This window comes from Notothenia coriiceps, unplaced genomic scaffold (assembly GCF_000735185.1).
Source record: "Notothenia coriiceps isolate Sejong01 unplaced genomic scaffold, NC01 NC01_scaffold00014294, whole genome shotgun sequence".
NCBI classification, from domain to species: Eukaryota; Metazoa; Chordata; class Actinopteri; order Perciformes; family Nototheniidae; genus Notothenia; species Notothenia coriiceps.
Window position 1 is genome coordinate 81466 of NW_011346995.1, and position 18359 is coordinate 99824.

General features: G+C 38.6%; 1 protein-coding gene across 1 annotated transcript in view; it reads right to left on the reverse strand.

Annotated features, from left to right (window-relative positions):
- The window catches only part of calcr (calcitonin receptor), a 52261-nt gene that overhangs the window by 13651 nt on the left and 20251 nt on the right, over positions 1-18359 (reverse strand). The window contains exons 2-16 of the mRNA XM_010774656.1: positions 13132-13199; positions 10200-10347; positions 9822-9923; positions 7996-8081; positions 7735-7894; positions 7542-7652; positions 7312-7418; positions 6703-6775; positions 6455-6565; positions 6090-6202; positions 5432-5597; positions 5242-5352; positions 4921-5033; positions 3203-3294; positions 516-642 (exon numbers count right to left, since the gene is read on the reverse strand). Coding sequence (XP_010772958.1) covers positions 516-642; positions 3203-3294; positions 4921-5033; positions 5242-5352; positions 5432-5597; positions 6090-6202; positions 6455-6565; positions 6703-6775; positions 7312-7418; positions 7542-7652; positions 7735-7894; positions 7996-8081; positions 9822-9923; positions 10200-10347; positions 13132-13176 — 1665 coding nt within the window. The 5' untranslated portion in view covers positions 13177-13199. The remainder of the gene's footprint in view (positions 1-515; positions 643-3202; positions 3295-4920; positions 5034-5241; positions 5353-5431; positions 5598-6089; positions 6203-6454; positions 6566-6702; positions 6776-7311; positions 7419-7541; positions 7653-7734; positions 7895-7995; positions 8082-9821; positions 9924-10199; positions 10348-13131; positions 13200-18359) is intronic.

Genomic DNA, 18359 nt, shown 5'->3' on the forward strand with positions numbered 1-18359 from the left:
GGCGAAACTGTGGCGCGCTTACACTGTAGGTGCTCCAAAAAGCCGTTTAGGACAGAGTGAATACACATACTATACAGAGATGCTGTATGAGAAACCAATGTGAGTTTGGAAAATTGCACAATATAAATCTATTCTAGCAGACCTCAACAATAGAATTAATAATATGATCAGTAGAAATGGTCATGACATGGGACCTTTAAACAAATAATGTATTAAATAACTGTTAAACTAGTGAGATTCCCTTTGATGAGATAAGGTCCAACTTTATTTGGCTTTTGTTAAAACTAACACATTTTAGCATAGCAACATGCTAAACTAAGGTGGTGTGGCCTGCACAGTAAACAAACCTGTTAGCATTGATGTTGTAAACATGTTAGCATGTAGCTAGTCTGACAGATACATTGTGTTAGTTTCCAACCATGGATGTATAATAAGAGTTCCAACCCCACTTTGGATATATCGAAGTTCTTAAAGTAAGATTAGTGGTTGTCCTGGTGGTGAAAGAGGCTACTCACCGGGTTTCTGGCAACAACTTCAGGATTATTGACCACAGCTACGAGGGAGATGATGGTGAGGGCTGAATTGAACACATAGGAGCAGAAGAGGTTCTTATGCAGGGTGATCCTTTGGCAGCTCAGGCTCCTGTGTGAAAAGAAACAATTTATTTTGAAGCCTAACATACCATTAAATGATGAGGTAATCTTAAGAAATAGCATTTTCAAATATGGAAAACAATCCTTTCTGACACTGACAAAACACTTGCTACAAATGTTACCGTAACCAGGAGGAAAAGTGATCAGCAGGCTAATAGCCTAATGATTTAATGAGGTTTTAATATGTTGCTACAGTCTGTTATATAATTGGGATCTTTCATTTCAGAAGTCTTTGTGGTTGGTATCATAAATCCCTGATTATAATGAATTGGATTGCCTCTAAATGCTCTGTACTGTACAAGCTATAAACACAGTTAAATAATGTATAATGGATCCCGAGGGTAGTCCTCATTACCTTTGCTGGCCACATAATGAAATGCTTGAAAGGCAAAGTGAAATATCTATTCTAATGAAAATCATTACAATTAATTTCTATCCAGTAGGTTTATTGTGTGTAATGGTTTATTTAAGGCCATTAAATGAACTGCAGGTCAGAGGGTGTTTAAAGCTGAATGAAACCATACACCAAATATATTTTTGTAGAATATAGCCTCCTATAAAAATGTCCTCCACAGTTTAAGAAGTCATATCCTTTTATTGGCAATGGAGAATTTTATCTTTGTTGAGCCATAAAAACCCCAGAGACTCGTGAAAAACAAGAAGAGCAGCGCATTCTCTCAAGCCAGGATCAAACCGAATACACAAAAACACATTTTCACCGTCTCAGTCTGCAGAGGCAGCTGCTATCTCCGACACAAAAAACAGTCTAACTGTGGCTACAGGCATAAAAAGAAATGCAGAAGCTTTTGAATGCTTGTATACAAGTGGTTTTTATCTAGAAAGAGATGTCAAAACACGGGCTGAATTCTAATGGCAGCGCTTTTTTGCACCGTCACAGATCAACATCTTCGGGGATGGCTGTTTAACCACGTAGGTTTTTCCCCAGCAAGCTTGAATATTTTTATCTGGGAATCCAGACAGTGTTGATGTAAAGTTGTAAATAACAGCGTAGTGCAGCTGTACACTATTGCATACCACTGTAAGCTTCACATCTGGGTCTAATACAACATTAAGCCTCCAATATTTAAAGTGTTTTGGCTATAAATAGTGTGAGACTTGGTTAAAGATAAAGTAATTTCAAAGCCAACATCTCTGTTACTCCGTTGAGTTATTAATTGGTCGGCACTTAGATCTTGATGAGTTGTGAATGTCCCGTCGTATTTTTGTGTAGCTGAGTTAAGAGTTTGACTCTTAGAGGGTCATGCGGTTTTGCAACAATGCACCTGCCCTAAACATGGCCGCTAGATTTACGAGTGTGTATTAAACTGTAGCACACTGAGGGTCTCTTACAAGATCGGTTCTGGATAACAGCTCCCTTTACAATTGCAGAATTCATGAACAACAGGGCCAACGAAGAAACGTTTCCAAATATTGTTACAGAACATAAAACTAATTTTCTGCGTATTCAGGTTTCTTCACAGTTATCCGTAGCTATGAACCTTTCTGCATCATTACACATGCTTATTAAGCTCATTCCTTCCTAAAGATAAATTATAAAGTTTTAACGATGTCTGCTAACTCTTTCCTCAGGCTTCATCACCTACAAATGAATATTCACATACATTAACTAAATATAATACCTTCCTTTGCTATACGCGCTTTGAACTCTTCCTTAAGTGAATTTCAATTGCAGTATCTCCTTTAATTGTGCACTTTTCCCGCTCTGGGATTAAGCAGTTCATCGGGATGAACAACCCTAATGAGCAATGCACTCAGGTGCACATGTTTGTAATAAAATCACACCGCCGACACATTCAACGGACTTCACAGCTCTCCAGTTTTAAATCCTAAATATCCATGAAATAAATGTGCAGCACAAGGAAACCAAGTTGGCATGAAATTAGCACCCCTTAAATTGCGTATAAATTACACTCAGTGAAGCAGTAGGAGTATTTTCAGGTCAATAGTTTGCATTGGCAGCAGCTGAGAAAGTAATAATTTTCTAATTAGTCTTCAGTTTTAATTTAACACTGCACTAATTTATTTTTAACAGTTTTAGATCTTACAATCTTTTAGATGTTACTTGCCCCAGAGCATCTCAACGAGGGAATAAACAATCAGCCCTTTTGATTATATGACAAAATGTGGAATCAAAACTCATTAACACTGACAGATCTTCTTTGTGGCTCTTGGGCAAGTTTTACAAAAAAAAAACTGCTGTTGCGGACAAAAGCATAAAAGGAGATTTCACTGACTGCAAATAAGATTGAGACTAAACGACTGACCATGGTGAGTAATGAAATGGTTGGATGAGACTGGTCTTAAAATCTGAACACCATCTGTGTGTCTGTCTGGTCCTTTGATTATAGTGACTGTGATGACTCAACCTTTAAGAGCAAAGCCACCATCTATTAATCAGCCAATGATGAAAACAAATGGTAACATGTAATGTAATCAGCTTTCAATCTCAGCACAACCATCCTGAATTCACATCAAGATATGCATCATCAGACCAGAAATTACAGCTGAATAATAATTGAACTGATTACCTGAAGTAGAAGAAGATGGACAGAGAGATGAGCAGGGAGGCTATGGAGAGAGCGTGACCCACAATTGCCATGTAGAACAGGATGTACGCTGACTGTAAAATAAGAGAAAAGACAAGTTAGAGAAACTTTGAAGCATTTCTATTGGAGAAAAATAAGATTTGCAGAAGAAATATGAAGTTTTTGAAGTGTCACATGGTGTTTTCTTTTGTGCTTATGGAAGACCCAAATCAAATAAAAAAGCATAAATAATGTGCATTTTTACACAAAAATCGACATCTTTGTTTTGTTCTTCAGAGAAAAGTGTTAAGAGTGCTGCAAGGAATTCAACTATAACGCTGTGCTCACATCTCAGTTCATGGTGTGGCCCTTGCTCGTGAAAAAAGGAATTAAGAGTTTAAGTTGGCATCGACTCAGTCTTATCAGAAAATCGTGCACGGTTTATTTTTGCCTTATTTTTCTTTGGGGTTTTAGTGCTGAGGCTGTTTGTTTAAGAGGTTTCCTAAAGCTGCGAGGCTGAGGCAGCAAAGCTCGGGTTTCTGTGGCAACAGATGGAGCGGCTGATCTGTGTTTCTGATCGATCAGCAGACTTTGAGTCTTTCTCCCAGGTTTGCCAGGACAGCTGCAAAGTCCACTGCCTGGATGGAGACACGGTTTCCTGCAGTTCTTTTGTTTTTTGTTGTTGTTTTTTGCAATCGTTTTCTCTTTTGCAGATGGGATAGCAGGGCGGAGTTTTGGCGGAGTTGGCAAACTTGTTGTCAATAAGATGCCAAATCAACAGACTAAAATATGGAAACGTTTCCAAAAAGGAAAATGTAAACTTGCAAAAGTGAAATTTGGCACAGTGTGCTTTTTCCATTCAAACTTGTAGAGAAATACTTTACATTATATCAAAATATCAAAAAATATGGTAACACCAAATCACCTTCACTGATTATTAAATCTGATTTTAATTAATAATTGTAATGATCTATCTTATATTATGAATAGTGGGTATTTGTGCACAATTGATAGAAATGTGTCTTAACTGTAAATGTAACAGGAATTACAGCATTTATAATACACATTAAACATTAATACATGTATTTTAATTGTTTGTAAAGTCAGTAAAAGTATAATAATTTTATCAATTAAAATAGCTTTTAACAAACACATTAAACTAACCTCCTACAACAGTATGGTTTGATCATGTTCTGTAATCACCTGCCATAAGATATAGCAGACTAAATTGTAAAAGTATTCTGTAAAATGAATTGCAGTGTTGATCAAAAGGCATGTGGGTAGTAACACATAAAGTTGATGATGTCTCTTCCAGCACAACACTGGCGTACGCTGTGTGGTTTCCTGATCTGGTTTCCATGTGGGAAACGTTGTTAGTGGCTTAGTACAGCAGCCTGGTGATAAGAGGGTTGTTAATAATGCTAATTTGTAGTTAGAATCCTCTGTTTTATGACTATAAAGCCTGAAGGACGGAGGGCCTGCATGTAACTTGTCATCTCTAAATATTTCTGTGGAGCTTAGTACAGGAGAGTAATGTCTTTTGGAAATAGAAAGCCTGTTAATATTGGTCTCTGCAGCAATATTTATGGGCAACTACGTCAGACTATATATCATCTGCCCACGCTCCAAATACCAGACGACTCCATGCAAAAGTAAAGGAAAGAGTATGCTGACCCATCACACTGTCATCACCATCTATGATAGCATCTTAGATATATTACCTTCAACTTTGCGTTGGTGTTTTCGTTGCAGAGTGTGTAGTTGGACCAAGTCCTGTTGGTATCCGGGTGGCGGAACCACTGCCCGTCCTCCCCACAGTATTTAGTGGCCTTTTCTGTAAGTTACAATTAAGGAATTAATGCATATTCTCCAAATGTCTTCACAGTGTCCATATATTCAGGTTCTGTCAGCCTTGGTGAATAATTCATCGTCTTAGCAATTCATATTTAGTACTTCTTGAAAAACAGTCAACAGTGTCAGAGGTGAATCCCTCCTGCATCAGAGGACCTTTAAATCAGCGTCTCTGGAGTCGTGCGGCTCACCTGTCGGGTCAAAGTCCACGAAATAATTGGGGCAGTTCTGCGAGGCGTATGTTGCCACTGGACTGTCGCCCCAGCACAGCCAGCCGTCCCAGTTACGACTGCAGTGCTGAGCTGTGACAGCAACAAAGAGAGTGAGACGACCACAGAGGTTACAGATGGCCTGATGAGTCCCAGTAGATCATATCTCTACCTGATTTGTTATAAGGTGCATCTCGACGCATTCTCTCGATGCAGTTGTACTGGCTGTCGAGGATCTTCTTTCTCACAACTTCCTGTTCCTCTGGGTTAACCATGGGGCCGACTGTGGCCTCTTCAGCAGTCAGTACCTCAGTTTCCCCTGAGAGTTGTGCGGCTGCCTTTTAGACAGACACACAAACACAAAGTCAATATCAATCAGGACCAAACAGTGGCTATGGGAAAGAAAACATGACAGACAATTAAAGAAAAGTTGCATTTAATTGCAAAAATATGCTTATCCTGTTTCTCTTTTGAGAAGAAAGAAAGAAATATGCCCGCAAACTCTGACGATCAATACAGAATCACATAACCAACGCAGAACTACATTCATATTTTCTAACACCCTTACAGCCGAGCAAAACATGATTTACTATTTTGTTTCTTTTCAATCTCTAATTTATTGATGAAGTGAAATCATATGGAGTTCCACTAAGAGAGACACAATAAATGGAATTATTTATTTTTAGACTCTCAGTCATCTTCCTTTCAGGCTATGAAATGCAGAAAAACCACAGAAGTATAAACTGAATTACTGAGAATCTCTTTGAAGAATCTGTACGGTATGTATTGGAAGCATTGAGTAGTTATTACAGTAAATCAGGATACATTACCTTCAACCGATCCTTAGTGTTGACAGCACAGAGAGTATCATTTGTCCAAGTCTTATTGCTCTCTGGATGATGAAACCACAGGCCGTCTTCTCCACAGTACTTACTAGCCTTTTCTAAGAAGGAAAATAACGTGATAAATATACTAATGTTAAACATTTCTATACATTTCCACTTTTCTATGAATCTGAGTAGCCATAAACGTTAGTCCCATTAGATTTACTTTATAATCATCAAAGCAATTTCAGAATCAGAAATCCTTAATTTGAACTCTAGTGGACAAATGAACGGTTTACAGTCGATCTTCTTAACAAAGAACAGGACAATGTGGTAGAAAAAGGGATGAATTATTTAGACATACTGCTCACCTGTGTGGTCAAAGTCAAACAGGTAATCGGGGCAGTTCTGAGAGGCGTATGTTCCCGCTGGAGTGTCGTCCCAACACAGCCAGCCGTCCCAGTTACGACTGCAGTGCGAACCTGAAGCATCGACAGAGAAAACACAAAACCGTAATGAAAAATGTTTCCTGGCTGCTTTTTCCCAAAATTCTCATCACGGTAATATCACATGGATTTACAACCAAATAACAGTGAGACTCATTGGACAGTTTTAGTACCTGACTTGTCATAAGGTGGGTCTCGATTTATTTTCCGGAGGCATTTGTATTCGTACTCAAGCATCTTCAGTTTCTGTAAACAATAACAACATTTTTTTACAACATTGCATAATATGACAATTTGAGAAAGGGAGATTTGATTCCTGATGAGAAATACTCGTTTTTAGTCTAAGGTCTGGGTCAGACTTGAAATGAAACTGCAATAATGTTTCAAAGAACGCAGAGAGAGATCTTTACTGCTATCAAATTCAATCTCAGTAGGTAAAGCAAGACAAGACAGTTCTATAATTATAAGAAAACATTTCAGAAGTGGAGTGCTACCTATATTTATTTTGAGGAGGAGCAATAGCACAAGTAGCATTATGTTGTCATAACACTTCAAAACTGTGGCCCTTTGTTACAGGAGAACACTGTGCTCATCCTGTTTACTACATCTTTGGAGGCCACTCATACGATTGTCGTGCCAAATTGTTATATTCCATTATTCTGTAATTGCAGAAAAGACTACATGCCCTGAATTTGCAGAAAGAACAAGCAGCATTGAGGTTTTATGCATAATTTGAACAATAAATACACAACAGAAAGTTTATTTTGTCAACAATACTTTACCCTCAGTCTCTTTTCGTGGTTGGTGGTACAGAGTGTATAGTTGGTCATGCTGGACTCAGGATGGTGGAACCACCGACCGTCCTCGGCACAGAACTTTGTTACCTTTTCTGGAAAACACAATTACGTGATTAAATCTAATTTCTTGAATTACTGTCAACATATAATTAAATGTGAATTTGTCTTGCCAGGGTAACAAGATAGCAACAGAGCAGCAAAGTCTCTCCGCCCACCTGTGGGGTCAAAGTCACCAAAATAATTGGGGCAGTTTTGTGAAGCGTGGGTTCCTGCTGCAGCGTCCTCCCAACACAGCCAGCCATCCCAGTTACGACTGCAGTGCAGGCCTGAAAAACCAGCAAAAAACGTTACAGGCCATTTGTTCATAAGTTTGTCCAGCGTGAAATTAGAGTTACACTTAATAGCTACCTGATTTGTTATAAGGCGGATCTTGCTTCATTTTCTCTGAGCATTTCTTTTCATTCTCAAGGATCATTTTTTCCACAACACTGCCTTTTTCTGCATTAAGCGCTGTGGACTCTGTGGTCGGCTCTCCAGGCGCATCCAATAAGAAATGGGGAACTTTCCTCTAAGAAATATGAAGATAGTTCAGTGTGATAATGAGAGCACAGAGCAGCTAAAGATAGCACCATCTCATTCTTATATTACTTAAAGCGAAGAGCAAAATACCTCCAATTTGCTCTTTGAAGCTGGTTGACAATTGGACGCAGTCTCGACCCAGTTACCAAATTCGGCACAATATTTGGTCACTTTTTCTGTAAAAAAAGAATAACATGCAATGACTTCACAATTGAACACTCCATTGATGATTCACCTAAAAGCTTTACCTTATTAAAAAGCAAATGATTGCTTCTGTTTGATGTTCATGTCCAGCAGAGAACCTCTTATTTTCTTTGTTCTGTCTTTTTCTCCAGCATCAATCCAACACATAAATTGGACGCTGAATGTGATTAATGTAACATGGCACCCATCATCAAACGTTATGTCAAACAGAAAAAATTCCCTCTTTTTCTGTCAAATTCTCAAGTCTCGGCTCCGGCTTGAAACCACATGTAGTATAGGTCTGAATGAGATCACATCGTCCTGACAACAGCAGCCTCAGCCTAGTCATCTCCGACAGCTCATCAACTGTTCAGCATCCTCTTCCAACTGTACGTCTCTCCCAGAAGCCTCATATCAGCACCATCAGTTTTCAAATAAGCAGCCACAAGGGGACACTTAACGTCACAGGCATTTTGGGAAGATCCTTTATGAGCCTACAAAAACACTTCTCATTCACATTATCTCTCCCCATCTATCTCTCTGACTCTTACTTTTTTTGTAATCCTTTTCTTTTTTTTTTTAAGTTTCTCTCCATGTACCCTTCAGTCCTCTTTGTCCTTTTCCTCACCCCCCTCCCCTCCATTATATTGCATCTCCTAAATCAGACATGACTGCACTGTGGATTTCTCAAACTAGACATTATTGGGCCATGCATTCCTCACAATGCAACAAATGTTCATCCTGCAGTCCCACAGTCAATTTCAATATGAATAAATCTGTTTCAATTTATTCTGATTGATAGAACACAATGGACTAATGAATTACCTTGCATCCAGTTCATAAATATAGTATACAACCTTTCCTCTGCACCCATTGTTTAGTCTTCCTGCATTGAAGAATACAGAGCCACAGTGATTTATTTGTCAAGACTAAAAAAAACGGGAGACTTTAGTCTTGACAAATAAATCACTGTCGGAAATTCGGAGCAACATCGGAGCTAGTTTATGCTAAAAGCTAACAACATTGAGTTAGACTATGATGCGTTCAAGCTCAAACAATTAGGATTGGGCACATTTTAAGGTATGATGTTGTGTTCAATTGCAATCTTGTAAAATCGAACAGTTGGCAAGAAATTTGAATGAATCAGTTATTGAGAGATGTAGCCTACTGAAAGTGTTGTTTGTATTGCCATGTGTTATCTGAGTGAATCAATTAATTTGGATAGTTAATACTTTTATAAGGATTTATTTTTAAAAAAACCTTCCTTTTAAAATCTATACTGTCTAACATAAATCATATCTGCTGAGGACATGATGCGGAAATTGCAATTACTTTATGCACTTTAGTCAGGGACACTGACATTATAATGCGGTTAGATTTGGTAGAAAGGAAGCAGAAATAATATAAAGATTCTTAGAAGTAAGACAGCTTCTGCTTGGAGAGGGCATTCATTGGACATTCCCAGTCAGCTTGCAGGCTCACAGCTGACGAACAAAAGCTTAAAATTCAGGGCTCAGCCTAAAAACTTTCTGTTGACCGGCACACATACAAAATTGAATCGTCCAAGAGTCTTCAAGCCCCATGCTGGCCATTGGAGCTCTGTTCATACAATCAGCCCCATGACCTCCATCACACAGAAGATTTGATCGTTTCCTCTGTTTCCTGCTGACATTAAAACCAAAGTTCAAGAGTCTTGTTTTCTAATGTTGCCAGAAGTGAACATCTCTTCTTACCAGTCGGGTCAAGGTGATCTGGACAGTTTTGTGTTACTGACGTCCCAGCTGGAGTCTCATCCCAGCATAAAGAGCCATCCCACATATGCCCACAGAACGTACCTTGAAAGGAAATAGAAAAAGAAGAGAAAATGCACTGAGTGGGTTATTACCAACACATATTTTCTGTCTTTTGTTGTAACATAAGTTCTCTACAGCTACAGCTTCCACTCTAAATGCTGTAAGACGAAACTCTAACGCAACACTACCATTACCTTTAACAAGAATAACAACAGTAATCTGCTCTCATCCACCGACTTACAACATTATTACACCTGGGATGCTCTCCTACAGGTAATCAATTTGGCCTCAAGAGGACTTAAATGATTCGGGCCTCACCGGTTCTGTTCTCTTGCTGGTCTCGGTTGGACAGCTTAAGACATTTATATTGACCCTGGCTCACCGCCTGGTCCTGTCCATCTGTCAAGCTCAGCCCAGGCCTGAGTGATGGGTCTGAGATTGACTCAGCAACTCCTGCCACCCTGCGCTGTGGAGACAACACGAGGGGTGAGAAGAAAGGGGGGGAAACATGTTTGACTTGGAAAACAGTATGCTGTGTAGATAGGGACTTGTTAGTGAGTTTGTTGTGTGATTGCTGCTTTGATCTAAATGCATTGACTGTAAAAGCTTAAGCATAAATATTATTTTTGATGATGTTGGCTATATTTCTAAAGATTCCCAGTCTTATCAAGCTTAGACATGCACCCTTTCTAAAGATAACATTAAATGAAGGAATAAGCATGTAAAGTGTTTGAAGCTTCTTCAAAGCTGTTCTGATGAGGATTTATCTACACGATGCATGTAACCAATTAAAGTGTGTTTGGAAGATCTGTTAAGAATCTGATTTCCTTCAAATTAAACTTATCTCTGCTCTATTGTTAATATTTGCATGTTGCATTAAAAAGGAAGAATCTTTGAGTGTGAAATGCTGATTTTGATAATGCTTCTCACTGAAGGATAAAAAGCCCATTTTGGTCTGACTTATCTCGCAAATCTTTTAAATGTAAGCCTCTCAGAGAACCAGGCTCATGCACTTGCATTTTCTGAATTATTGAAGGTATTTTCAGACTTTGCATGTCGGATTGTCTCCACATTTTTCCACAGTTTTGTCACATTAAAATACAAACCTTGTTCCCCTTGTGTCTTTTAGCAGGCAAATGGAATTCCCGTAAAACCAAAATAAAATTCTTACCTGTCTGAAAAAGGCTTGTAAAAAGGCAAAACACAGATACAGTGACTTTTGTGAGAATGCCGATGTCCCATGTAGCAGTTTAGCAGCCGTACATATGATGTCACTCCAAACACTGAAGTAAATGACGTCATACATACGACCACCAGGCCACCACCAATATCAACAGATGAGAAAAGAAAGATGTACTCTAAAGACTCTTCTCACCTGTTACATTTCACGTTTCTTCTTAAATCAACATATGACAAGAGCAATCATAAGAGAAAGTACAGAAACATAAAGCAGAACAGCACAGGTATATCAGGCATACACCATTGGCAGGGATACTATTCTGGACCTCAATGTCAAGTTTGATGCTGAACAGCAAAGGAAATTCAAACTTCACACCGACACCGAGGGATAGTGGAACAACCGTTTTTTCCATAAGGGACATTAATTCATGATAAATACCTCAGCAGTAAAAGCTTCAGCCTGTCAGAGACAAGACAAATATAATCTCTGAGCTTTCCAACATCTAGACTCCAGCCATGGTGTTGAAACTTCCATTTAATACAGAAACCTCATTAAGCAAATAGGTGTGCTGTGATTTGTAAAGAGAACCGCAAGTCCATCAAAAACACATTTGGAAGTGTGATTTATTTAATTATCAACCCTTCAGCAACCCTTCATTAGGCAGATCAGTATCTTTTTTGAATTAAATAACATGGTGCCAAAGTGTGAAATATTACGTTTCTGTTAACATATTTGACTGATGATTGCAACACCCCTATTAAACCCATTGATGTAATTTCTCAAACACTCTATGCCCCGTGTTAATATGAATCAACCCTTAAAGCTCATTACATTTCGTTGGCAAGCGACTCAGATTAAGACCGCACATTTGGTGGGCACAACACATCAATTCCTACTCCAACCCTCAATACCCTGACATTACATTCAGGATTCAGGTAATGCTTAATGTTCTATGTGTGGGACTGTAGCGTATTATCGCAGGAACGTCAACAACTGTCTTTGATTTGGTTATATTTGTATGAAAGGGGCATAGCAAAAAACTATAAATGTGGATTTGGCAGAGACTTTTATTTTGAAGGGTACAGATCAAACTTTCGGTGTTACGTTTTTAAATTCTCTAACTATTTCAAGATGTTTTCACCAGATCAGATACTGTATATCGGAATGTAGAATATCCTAACCTATTAAAAAATAAACAAATTGGCTGTAACAAGAAGGCACATTTTAGTTTATCTTAATGTGTTACATGCATTGTACAACCGTTAGCTTCTCCTTTTTAAAAGTATATTTTAGGGCCGCCGTTGACATCAGTTGGCAGAGGTCTAAAGTCATTGTAGCCTTCATTTTTTACATGGTTAGGTTAATCGGAAGATGTATTTGTTGAGGCATGTTTTATTGAATGTTGTCATGTGGCTTGCATGACTGAAGTGCACTGTTTTGACCATGTTGATAGTGTGGGGAATTATGCCACACTGTACACTTTTTAATAGGCACATGGAGCATTTATGAAGCCTGTGAATGCTTCCTCTTCGGTTGCATGGAGGTTATGCCGATGCCGTTTCTGATGCCTTGCAATACATTTCTTGAAGAAAGTCCCAGAAGTACAATACAACACAATCCAAAATTATAAACCCACTACATATTCAAAATTAGATATAAGTGCATTACAAACATTTCAATATTATGTAAATATACAAACCATCTTTAAATACAGGGAAAATGCAAATATCAGCTGTGTTTTATCTGCATAGAGCAGATATAAGAACATGCAAATATAAGAACATGCAGACACGTGCAGTCAAAAATCACATATTCTTTCTTTGGGGTCATTCAAGTTTGTAATGAACAAGCAGAGCTTTAACTATAATTAATAATTATTAATGGTAAGTGAAAATTAATCATGAGATTTTTTGCTGAGAAAGAAAACCACTAGACCTCAACATATTACATGTCCATTTAATGAAAATGGAATGCTATGTTTAAACACACGTGTGCAGCATACATAATAGGCGGGAAAATAATAGTATGTTTGACTTACAGCACTCCTTGAATGCAAAAATAAGAGCTTACCACAAGGACAAACCAAAGGATCCAAAGGGAGCCCGCTACCTTCATATCGTCCTCTCACAGGCGAGTCCCTAGAGAGAAAGAAAAGAACAGCAAGTTACAAACAGAAAACAAGTCGTCTACCGTGAAAGTGACTGAATGAACAAACAGATGGCTGTTTCAAATCGGGATTATGTTCTCTGGAGAAAACAGAATCAGCAATCCTTAATCTAAAAAATGCAAAACACTGCAGCAGAGGCACCGCAGTTAACGGCTTTTTGCATTTCTCCATTATGTGAGTGTTTGTATTTGAGAGACGGGGAGAAAGTGTACCCCGTTGATATGTAAAGCGTCACAAAAGAGTAACATTATATTGTGTGAGCAAAAGAGGAAGAAGAAAGACAGAAAGACCAAAATAGTTGATAGTCATTAATCATCTCCAGCTGAGACTCCACTTTTGCAGGACGGCAGCAGCAGATCTGCCAGTTTAGAAACTGAGTGCATGTGAGATTAAAATTCACATCGGTTCTATTTGCGTTGGCTCAAAGAGTCTCCGTTGGAAGCTCATCTCTCCACAGTTTGAACAGTTAGGACAACCTAGAAGTTGTTTTCCACACCCCACAGAGGAACCATGGGGCAGGCTTTTTAGCAGATAGACATCCTATAAGTCACCGTGAAAGGTTGATGGATAGTAGGCCTGTTAGTGTTGGCTTTAAGACAAACACTGATGGTAGGCTACTTAGAATTGGGATGACAAATAAAACTGAAACTGCATCTGCCAAGAATTTAGGCTAGGAGTGCTGACTGCTAACCAGAGAACCCTTGAATTTCCCACACATTTCTTATTCGTTATTGATAGTACAAATTATGATTAATATTATTATCATTTATGCTGGACCCAGATATCATCTGTAGAAAACCACTTCTAATTCGCTGTCCTACATCCTAATATATATACCCACTATCTCATTTGCATACATTCAAGTGAAGTCTAGATTGAAGTGTTAATCTATAGGTTATGGACAGGAAATTAATTGGCTGCATTTTTTGTGTCATTTTTCACAGGAATATCAAACAATACCTGGTTCAAGCTCATAAGCTATGAGGATGTGTGGCTTTTCTTTGTTTCTCTGTAAGTGTAACATATGACTTGAAGTAAAAAACTAAACAATCTGAAAAAATCACCTTGGATAACCGTCATTTCCTGACGGCTGTGCTGAATTGTTTGAGCTCTAGAATTCACCAACATCTTTTTATTGTCAATTTAAGTGCATTTCCACCTCAATCTCATTCCAGACTGAATTGAAGACTCCATCTTTTCAGCCCAAAAAGTATTTCCTGTTTAACAAAAGACTATAATGTGGATCCAACAAGCTGGAAAGCCAAGCACACAGCCACATCTCTTATTTGAAAAGAGGCAGAGAAGAAACACAAAGAAAAACACCATTCAGAGACGAGGCGATAACAGAAGGAAGAAGATGGAAAAATGGATCCCAAAATGCCTTCTAGGAAGAGAAGATCTATACAAACTATCATCATGCCAGAGCTTTGAAATCGCACGAGTCAATTATGACCTCTGGGTGTGCATGAGCGAGTAGATTTGTCTCAAAGTGGGATATTCTGAAAGAGACACGTTTCGAGTAGAGACACATCAAGACATTCGGCACAAATTACATCAATTTGAGCCTTTAATTTAACGTTTTCCTAGATATCACTAGGGGGATAAAGGGCGCTTAGTGTTAGATGAGAAGATTGTCTGATGTCTATACACTAAATAGATCAAGTCAGCAGATGGCTCGCATAGTTTTATCATGTCCTGATCCATATTCTCCTTTGTTCTTCATTCATTAGTTCATTCAAGGATTTCTTGGTTTATTTTTGTTATTCTGGCTCACATTACTTCCTGCATTTCTGTGCTTTTCCGCCATTTTGTTATTTTCTGCACCGTTGTGATTAGTTTTCGATGATTAACCACCACATAAGTCCATCACATGTCTTAGCCCAGTCCTTTTGTTCATTTAGATCCGTTTGCCATTACCTTGTCTTTTTGTCCTGCCTGTCTTCTCAAATCCATGCCTGCCATTTCAATGAAACCATTAAATGTTCTCGCTGCCTCAGCATCTGTATCTGCGTCTGCTACCTGCACACCAAACTCTAACAAGGTTAGCATGACGACTGGGCGCATGGGGGAAACAGCTATGCAGGTTTTGTCTAAAAAAACACATCTGCTGGTGATGACAGGAATCATGCACATTTCAGAAAACCTTCATCGGAACACATTTGAAAAGTGCAATCACTGGCACGTCATTCATATGTGAAGTTAAACAGGTGACATTAAAAAATCTACGGTATGGGAATTGTGTCTCTTTGGTTGAATTGGGGAAGGAATTGGGATTTTAATTTTATTGCCACCATTAATCCCTGGAACATTATAACACACTCTCAGTCCATCAATAATACATTTGGCATCAGAAAGTTCCTCATTTGAATATCACTGCACAGGAGACAGTTTACCCCAACCTACGAGCTATATTTGCAGCAAGGAGATGTAAGTCTTTCTGCCTCACCCATTAGTTCTTCATACCTCTCCAGACAAAGTCCCGACGGCATTTTTGTGGGCCATTAGGTCCAATGCGATACGATCAGTAAGGCTTGAAGCATGTGTAGCTTATTAAAGAGACAAGACCCCATATGGAGAAGACAAGGGAAAACACTTAACAGAATGAGTGCACTGCATAGTATATGTGAATGAAGCACTCTCCAGGAATGCTGCTCAGCATCAAGTTGATTGAGGATCAAGTAAAAAGTAAATCTGTTGTAATGGGGGATTTAAAAAGAGACTGCTTTTGCAACATTAATTACTGCTTGGATACTAAACCACTTGGGAAACAAAGACATGTTAATAAGTGTGTGTTTTTGACTATAAATGAGCACTGACTGTGAAAGAATGGTTTCTGTTTTAGATGTGCTTGTGAAAGTGTGCCCTTGAACCGACGTTCTTTCAGTTTGAAAAGCTTTTTTTTCCTGGAGTACTTTGTAAAGGTACAAAATGGATTTGTGATGGTCATTCAAAATTATTGAAATGATTTCTTTGTACAATCCACCTTTCACCTGCCTCCATATTCTCTATTCTATTTGGTTGTCAAATGCAAAACCTATCATTTTAACACAAACTAAATTTGAACTTTAAGTAATGCAAAAAACTTTGAAATATGTTTTTGCGGAGGACTTATACATGTCATTCGAATGGACATATCGCCTTGGGCTTCTTTTGTTGTTCCCAGAATATCTATACAATTGGATAACATTGTCCTGATTTTATCATTGTTATTATTCATGTGTTTTGCCCTTGGTCTGATGCTGTCTCTTCTCTCCCAGCTCTTACTTTCCTCCTCATCCTTCCTCTCCTTCTCTTTTAGACGTGGTTACATCACTCTAACAGCAGCAGACGGAGCCACCCGTCTCTTCTCTTTCTCGCAGTGAGCAGCCCAAGCGCGGTGACAACACAGATTTGTGCTGACATCACATCAATGATTGAGGATGCAGCACCTAAATAACCCCCTTCCCCTCCACCTCCCTTACCGTCTCACCACTTCGGAGCCCATCACTCAGGCTGAAGGCTGCAGCCACGCAGACGTGATTTGGCGGCCCACTCCCAGAGCAACGACAAATTCGCCGGATTACAATGCAAGCTCAAGTGGATTAGTTTGACAAATGGAAAAACTGTGGATCTTACGCAGAAAGCTGTCATATAAAGAGCAAAATATGCTCAATGATCTACAAGCTACTTGATCTACAACTTATGTTAAAAGGAGTCTCTCTACTATGACAGGGTTAGGGTCTAACAACTCTACAGCAACACATCCATAATCACACCTCCCATTCAGTGCTGACACCCGGGAAAGCATCCATTGCACTGGATAGAGCCTTCTGGGAGGAATATTCATGTCCAGACATGAAGCATGTACCATTGATGCATTAAGAGAACTGGATACGGCATTGGAGACGAAACCCATTCATTCTTATGAAAGTTAGTGGCCAATCCAAAAAACGTCGCCTTTGAGTACCCACATTTTCTGAATCCTTAGAGAAAGTGCATTAGCATTTTCTTTAAGTTGTTCCAGGCTGCTTGTTCTCTGGCTCAAGAGGGTAAAAAACTCTATTTATTTTTAGGATAATGATTTGATTTAATGATTTAAAATAAGGGCTATTAAAGTGTTTACTTGAGGAAAAGTGAAAATATTGCATACTGACGATTGTTATCTTTGTTCATTGAATTTGTTAAAGGAAATCCGAGAAAAATGTAAAAACACTTTTTAACACGATTAAAAATAATTTAAAAAAGAATATATAGGCCTTTATGTTAATGGGAGGACGTGATATAAATAAATTGTCTCTACTATCAAGTATTCAATAGCAAATGGGAATGCCTTACTAATTTTGTACTAGGACAAATCAAAGTACTTAATCATACTGATGGGAAAAATCATATAAAAATTAATTTCCGTGCTCAATGGTATGCAACATTGCGAACAATGGACTAATAGAAAATCAGGTTGATTAAAAGGAAAGCGACCATTGTTTAAACAGTAGAGTGCAATATATGACACACTCCACATTTATCATCTCATGCTGATGTAATAATACTTTAGACGTTGGCAATATAATGTTATATTATTATATTATATTGCCAACGTCTAAAGTATTATTACATTTCTGCAGTGATTTAAACCGTACGTCTTCCTCAACACACACACATTCAATATCTTTATGCAAATCTTTGTTAAAAAGAGTCAAATAACTTTACGGTGCCAAGCTCATGTGGAGAGCATATTTTATGCTGAGGTGAAACCGGGTAAACAGTGCAATCGGTGAAAGCTCTGCAGCTCAATTTATTTAGTTTCTCTGGCATTTTTATCTACCTAAAAATAAACAGAATATCAGTCTTTACAATGTCTGCAAAAGAACAAGCTCTGCTGTACCCTCACATGTATTATTGACCTCCCCCTCCTCACCCGATTCCTACTTTCTCTGCATTTCTTTTTGTTCCAGGCTTCTTTTGTCTTTTCACTTCCATATATCTTCTGCTCCTGTAATCTATTTCTCCTATCACCTCATCTCATCTCTCGCATCCACCCCCCCTCCCGTCTGTGCTCTGACCTCCGCCCTCCCCTCCTTTTTCTTCTACAACATCCCTCTTTAAACGCTCTCCCCTCTTTCTCTCTCCAGCTGCCTCCTTTCCCCCCCTTTCC